This window comes from Lipotes vexillifer, unplaced genomic scaffold (genome assembly GCF_000442215.2).
Source record: "Lipotes vexillifer unplaced genomic scaffold, Lipotes_vexillifer_v1.1 scaffold666, whole genome shotgun sequence".
NCBI lineage: Eukaryota > Metazoa > Chordata > Mammalia > Artiodactyla > Lipotidae > Lipotes > Lipotes vexillifer.
The window spans coordinates 61,865-69,665 of NW_006787408.1; the positions used below are offsets into that span (position 1 = coordinate 61,865).

The 7,801-nt window shown below is 37.1% G+C and overlaps 1 protein-coding gene across 1 annotated transcript in view; it reads left to right on the plus strand.

Moving 5' to 3' along the window:
* The first annotated feature begins 1,110 nt into the window (after positions 1-1,110).
* PLEKHH2 (pleckstrin homology, MyTH4 and FERM domain containing H2) overlaps positions 1,111-7,801 on the plus strand; it is a 102,728-nt gene continuing 96,037 nt past the window's right edge. Inside the window, exon 1 of the mRNA XM_007459949.1 lies at positions 1,111-1,233. Within this exon, the coding sequence (XP_007460011.1) occupies positions 1,111-1,233 (123 nt within the window). The remainder of the gene's footprint in view (positions 1,234-7,801) is intronic.

A 7,801-nucleotide genomic window follows, 5' to 3' on the forward strand; every position in this document is an offset into this window, starting at 1 on the left:
CTAGTGAGAGGCCGGCGCACCGTGATGAAGAGTGGCCCCCACTTGCCACAACTAGAGATGGCCCTTGCTCAGAAATGAAGACCCAAAGCAGCAAAAATAAATAAATTAATTAATAAACTCCTATCCCCCCCCCCAAAAAAAAAAAAAACCAGTTCCCCTGCCTCTTGGCTTCCCCTTTACCGTGCTTCTCCCTAGGATTAATCTCCAAAAGGAAGGTTAGCATCATGGAAAACACTGATCCAGATTTACTTAATGTAGGTGATTCTAAATTTCATGTTTATATGTTTTCTCTTCTTACACCAAATAAAAATTATCTAAACTTCTCCAGGGTCGTAATACTTTGCCCAGTTAAATATGCCAAAGGATTTTTGCTTTGAAAGACAGCCTTAGGGAAGAGATATGGGAATATATGTATATGTATAACTGATTCACTTTGTTATAAAGCAGAAACTAACACACCATTGTAAAGCAATTGTACTATGATAAAGATGAAAAAAAAAAAAAAAAAAGAAAGACAGCCTGGACCTGGACAAATATAGGGTGGTGGTAAGTAATAATTATAAGTCTAAGCCATAATTGTAGCACTGATATGAAGTTTCTTTAGGTTATTCTATGATGCTACCAATTGAATCAAAACTAATAATTCTGTAAGTTTAAGAACATGGTAAAATTATGAACTGACAGATTTTAAAAATCTTACCTCAGTTGTTGGGCAGAGCTAAAATAATGACAGTACTCTGTGTGGTGCTGTTATATTGTCCAAAGTGTTGTTAAGAACAGCAGTATTTAATTTGTTCCTTACAACCTACTCATGAGATGAATGGTTTGTTATTGCCACATTCCCCTTTTTTCTAGATTGGATAAGCTGAGACATGGAAAGGTTAAGTTAAAAAGAAAGTTTATGTAACCCAGTTGGGCCTCCAACCCTGGCCTCTTGTCTCCCCTAAGTTCTTTCCATGAGCCATTCCAGTTCTGGAATTTATCTTAGAATTCAAAACGTCTAGATATCATTATATGGTGACTAGAATATGTGTGTTCAATGATTTAATGAATTATTCTGAATGCTTACTGATATTATGCCATTTGAATGCTTTCTTTCCTAGAATAAATATGGCAGAGCTTTCTGAGACAGAAGGACCAGTAGATTGGAAAGAACGATGTGTAGCCCTGGAGTCCCAGCTCATGAAATTTAGAGTTCAAGCGAGCAAGATACGAGAGCTCTTAGCAGAGAAGGTAAGCTTTTCTCCCTCACCTTTGTTAATAAACATCAGCTATTTGGGGCCCATTTCATTTATATTAAATAATCTCAGTACTTTAGGCTAGGGTAAGCATTTTAAAAATAATGAATATAATTTAACGTTTTGTCAGGGATCTGAAGCTATATTTGGCATATTCTTTTGCCAGTTTTATTTCATTTTTTTTTAGATCTTTATTGAAGTATAATTGCTTCACAATACTGTTAGTTTCTGTTGTACACCAAAGTGAATCAGCCATGTGCATACATATGACCCATATCCCCTCCCTCTTGAGCCTCCCTCCCATCCTCCCTATGCCACCCCTCTAGGTCATCACAGAGCACCGAGCTGATCTCCCTGTGCTATGCTGCTGCTTCCCACTAACTATCTATTTTACATTTGGTAGTGTATATATGTCGATGCTACTCTCACTTGGCCCCAGCTTCCGCCTCCCACCCCGTGTCCTCAAGCACATTCTCTATGTCTGCATCTTTATTCCTGCCCTGCAACTAGGTTCATCAGTACCATTTTTTTTTTTTTTAGGATTCCATATATATATGTTAGCATATGGTATTTGTTTTTCTCTTTCTGACTTACTTCACTCTGTATGACAGACTCTAGGTTCATCCACCTCACTACAAATAACTCAATTTCATTTCTTTTTATGGCTGAGTAATATTCCATTGTATATATGTGCCACATCTTCTTTATCCATTCATCTATTGATGGACATTTAGGTTGGTTCCATGTCCTGGCTATTGTAAATAGTGCTGCAATGAACATTGTGGTACACGTCTCTTTTTGAATTATGCTTTTCTCAGGGTATTTTACCAGTTTTAGAATGGATTGGACATTAAGACAAAAAACACTTCTTTGCAAATAGTAGTGGGCTATGTAAGAATTGTGTGTATTTGATCAATGTGGAGTTCATTCATTCCAGAGAGAACAGCTATAATTTACTTGATTTTACTAGAGTAGTGTGACAACATTTTGATCTACTAAATGTTTAGGAAAATCATCTTTAAAGTGATTATTGTTTGTCCCCTGTTGATAGTAAAATGTGTTTATACTGTATTTGGAAGTATACACCTATTTAGGAATTTGTGTTGACTATGTATCATTAAACTATAGAATTGAATTAATATAATTCTATGCTTCTCTTAGTAGTTCCAATCATGTAATTAAAATTTCATTTATGTCATAGGATTTTTTAAAAATATATGTGTATAAAACTGATAGATTAATTCGTTTGTTTATTCATTCAACAAATATTCATTGAGGGCTGATTTTGTGCCAGACACTGTTCTTAATGCTACAGTTACATCTGTGAATGAGACCGTGCATGTTCCTATTTCCAGAGAACTTGGATTCTAGACCTGCACTGTCCAATGTGGCAGGCACTAGCCTCAAGTGACTGGTGAACACTGGAAATTAGGCTAGTTCAAATTGAGATGTGTTGGAAATGTAAAATACACACCGGATTTCAAAGATTTAGTATGAAAAAAAGAATGTGAAATACCGAAGCAATAATTGTATATTGATTACATGTGGAAATGATAACATTTTGGATATTAGATTAAATGGAAAATAGTAAAATTAATTTTACCTTTTTTAAACTTTTTAAATATGGGTACTAGAAAATTTTAAATTTTAAATTATATGCATATATAATTAACTCACATTATATTTCTGTTGGACAGTGCTGTCTGGATGGATGGATAAATGGTATTAATGGTCATTCAGAACTGATCAGAAGAATTTATAGGTAGTTTCTTAAACTCTAGTCTGCATAATCCTTTTAGGGTGGAGAAAAACCCTTTTGGAGATTTTTAACATCTCCAAAAATTGTGTTAAATCTTACTTTCATTGCTAGCCAAGAGTCTCTTAGCACAAAAGAATTGTAATAAAATCCAGTAAAACATTGTTCAGTTTAACCTTTCATATGTATCATCTTAAATTTTTGTGTATTAACAGCTGTTAGATGGAAAGATTAAAGTTATCCTACTCACTTTGGGCCATAGGGTGACCCAGTAATAGGCTTTGTGGAATGAATCCCCAATATCAATTTTCTTTATTTATCACTATTAGAATAAAAATTATAACTTGAAAAAAAATCCCAGTTTGAATATCTCCAAATTGGAGAAGCTTATCCTAACTCAAAGTTAGTGACTCATGCTTTGTCTTTTGCTCCTCTCTCTATGAAAATCATTTCCCAAATCAAAACTACAATGAGGTATCACCTCACACCAGTGGGAATGGCCATCATCAACAAATCTACAAACAATAAATGCTGGAGAGGGTGTGGAGAAAAGGGAACCCTCTTGCACTGTTGGTGGGAATGTAAATTGATACAGCCACTATGGAGAACAGTATGGAGGTTCCTTAAAAAATGAAAAATAGAACTACCATATGACCGAGCAATCCCACTACTGGGCATATACCCTGAGAAAACCATAATTCAAACACAGTCATGTACCACAATGTTCATTGCAGCACTATTTACAATAGCCAGGACATGGAAGCAACTTAAGTGTCCGTCAACAGACGAATGGATAAAAAAGATGTGGCACATATATACAATGGAATATTACTCAGCCGTAAAGAGAAACGAAATTGACTTATTTGTAGTGAGGTGGATGGACCTAGAGACTGTCATACAGAGTGAAGTAAGTCAGAAAGAGAAAAACAAATACCATATGCTGGCACATATATATGGAATCTAAAAAAAAAAGAAAGGTTCTGATGAACCTAGTGGCAGGACAGGAATAAAGACACAGACATAGAGTATGGACTTGAGGACAGGGGGAGGGGGAAAGGTAAGTTGGGATGAAGTGAGAGAGTGGCATGGACATATATAAACTACCAAATGTAAAATAGCTAGCTAGTGGGAAGCAGCCGCATAGCACAGGGAGATCAGCTAGGTGCTTTGTGACCACCTAGAGGGGTGGCGTAGGGAGAGTGGGAGGGAGACGCAAGAGGGAGGAGATATGGGGATATATGTATATGTATAGCTGATTCACTTTGTTACAAAGCAGAAACTAAAACACCATTGAAAAGCAATTATACTCCAATAAAGATGTTAAAAATATATATATAGATAGGTACAAATCCTTAGGTTACATGATGCCTACCTCTCAATAAAGCTGTTTCATGATTTAAAAAAGAAAAGAAAAGAAAAAAATCATTTCCTGGGTTGTACTGTGATTTATCTGGTATTTTCCACAATCCCAATCCCGTATGCAATGATTTTGTCAATATCACCAATTATAACCTTGCCGCTAAACCTCACTGGACACTTCCTAGGTATCCCAGGTGCCGTAGCCTCTCCACTGTTGGCCCGCTGTTGACCACAGCCTCCTCAAAATTTTCTTGGTTCTGTTGACTACTTACTCTCTTGGTTTCATTATGGACATCATAAGAAGTTATGCTTATTTGGGTTCCAATTAATTGATTTTTAAATTCTTAATTTAATGCCAACATTTGTTTTGTTCTTCAGAAGGTTTATCGTAACAAATTTCTTTATGAGTGCCCATTTTGTAAATTTTAAAAGTGTCGTTTTCTCTGTAAGTAAAATTGTAACTAGTGTTTTGGTAATTATGTTATTAAATTTTCTTTTTTGTCAGTGAATGAATATTCACAGAGGAATTATAGAGGAATTCACAGAGGAATATTATTTTAGAATTGCTCTTTTATTTGTGGTTTCTTTTTCTCCTTCTCCTTCTTCTTTTTTGTCTTCCGTAATTTGTATCTGTCTTAAATCCTTTGACAGATCTCAGAGATGGAATGATTCAGATGTGTTTCATACAGTGGAAAGAGGATAAGCATGCCAAATTTACTCATGGTTTCCCAGTAAATAAAGTCAACACCAAAATGGGAATAACACTTTTCATGATATTTTCTGTTATTTTCCACTATGAAATATTTTTCTCTGGATTAAAAATTATTTTTGGTACCCACCCATGTTTTAATAAAAATACCAAATATTGATTTATTATGTACTAAGCATTTTACAGATACGATTTATTTAGCTCCTATAACAACCTATGAATTAATAAGTTTTATTGTTCCCATTTTACAGATTAGGAAAATGATGCTTACCGTGTGCCAGGCAATCTTCTAAGTGCTTTATGTATATCAACTTTTTTTTTTTTAATTATTTTTGGCTGTGTTGGGTCTTCGGTGCTGTGCGCAGGTCTTCTCTAGTTGCTTCTTCATTGCAGTGTGCGGGCTTCTCACTGTGGTGGCTTCTCTCATTGCGGAGCACAGGCTCTAGGCACGTGGGCTTCAGTAGTTGTGGCATGCGGGCTCAGTAGTTGTGGCTCGGGCTCTAGAGTGCAGGCTCAGTAGGTGTGGTGCGCGGGCTTAGTTGCTCCGCGGCATGTGGGATCTTCCCGGACCAGGGCTCAAACCCGTGTCCCCTGCACTGGCAGGTGGATTCTTAACCACTGCGCCACCAGGGAAGCCCATATATTAACTTTTTAATCCTTATAACAACCCTATGAGGTAGCTATTAATATTATTCATATTTACACAGGAGGAAACTAAGGCACATAAAAGTTATTTATTTACCTTGCCTGAGTTCATGCTGAAATGTAAGTGGTGGAGCCAAGATTTGAAAATAGGCATTTTGTTTTTAGAGCTTGAATACTTAGCTGTCACCCTATATGGCATCTCTAATATAGTTTTGTTACCACATTCTTTGCTTTCTCTGATATTCTTACCTACTCACCTGTTCTGTCTTCTCTGTTCAGCCACACAGCATGTAACTCCATCTCTGCTTGGCAGCACACGTCTGTGTAAGTTAGGATGCATTTATGGATGTAGTAATAACAGTTTACATAATATTACGTATTTTTCAAAGCAAACCCTCTTGCATTGCTTCTGCGTGCCAACACAACTTGAGTCACCTGTTGCATTCTAGAGGATAGTCTGGTCCCATCTGTAACCTTTAGTTTTGTGTGAGAACCAGTCTGCCCCAAGGCTTTTTCCTAGTCGTTCTCCATACCTTCCCTCCAGATGGTTGCAGGCCTAAGTCTGAAGATTCTTGAGAGAATATTAATTTCATTCCTCAGCTCTTTGCCAGAAATTCTGTCCATCTTTTCCTTTCTGCTACAGTTCTTGTTCTTAGTTCTGTTTTCTTGGCAGTGATTTGAGGCATCTAACACTAGGTGCTAACTATGGTTCCTAAGCCTTGACTACAACCACTAGCTAGTTTCAACCCTACAGTAATTCTATGACATAACTATTATTACCCACAATCTATAGATGCTGGCATTAAGACTGAGAGCATTTGAGTAGTAGGCCCAATATTACACAGCTAGCAAATAGCAGAGTTGGCATGAAACCTTAGATCTTTCACACTTTTTTTGTGATGCAGCTAAAAGAGTGCATGGCACATAGGAGTAACTCATTATTATTTTCCTGTATCCTTCTGACTGGACACACTGGTTAAGTGTACAAGGAGATGACTTAAACTAATGTAATTATAGATTGATGGGAGACATCTTTCTGAATTTTTTTAGGAAAAATGTATGAGAGGATCTCAGAGTGTTTTTATAATTCAAGATGGATTTCAATTATATATACATTGTATATTTTTGGAGATGGATTAGGAGAATACATGGGATTTTTTTTTTTTTTTTCTTGCGTTATGCGGGCCTCTCACTGTTGTGGCCTCTCCCATTTGCGGAGCACAGGCTCCGGACGCGCAGGCTCAGTGGCCATGGCTCACGGGCCCAGCTGCTCCGCGGCATGTGGGATCCTCCCGAAACGGGGCACGAACCCGCGTCTCCTGCATCGGCAGGCGGACTCTCAAGCACTGCGCCACCAGGGAAGCCCACATGGGATTTTTTTAAAACTATTTTTTTCACCTATTTGTTTTTTCCATTACAATTTCCAAGTAACTTCGAATATTGAAGCTTGTGAAGAAAAAGTCCTTATTGAAGTCTTGGGCAAGTCCTGCTGTAAGTGGGAGAGGTCTTTAGAGGAATTTAAGGAATGGTGCTGGAAATATCTCCAGTATGCCAAACATAAACTCTTTAGAGAAGCTGAGATTTAAGTAATTTTCCTACTTTACAGTATTACTAGTTCATTTTCGGAGTCAGGGAGGGAAAGGAAAAGTTTCTTTTTCAGTTGAAGTGAATGTTATTTCCTACGGGTTAGATTTTCAGTGAAAAGGAAAAGGTGAAAAATATGAATTTTCCCTTTGGGCATCAGCATGGACCACATAACCTAATGCTGCCTTTACCTGATACAGCATTTCTGTCTGGCAGTTCCTGCCACTTGACCTTCCTCTTGTGAATATGATTCCCCTGAGGTGGTGTAGGATTCTCGTCTAGGAATAAGGAGTATCTGGATAGCATTGTATTTGCTTTCATGTAATGGTCCAGTCACCACCGTGATTGCCCTATTTAAACCACGCATGCCTTGTTACTCTCTTGCCCCACCTAATATTTCACAGTGCCCAGTGAAAATTATACATATACTAATAATGAGATTTTTCAGGCTAATTTAAATTTCATTTTTGGGCTATTGACTGAGGATTTTTTTTTTTTTTTTTGCGGTAC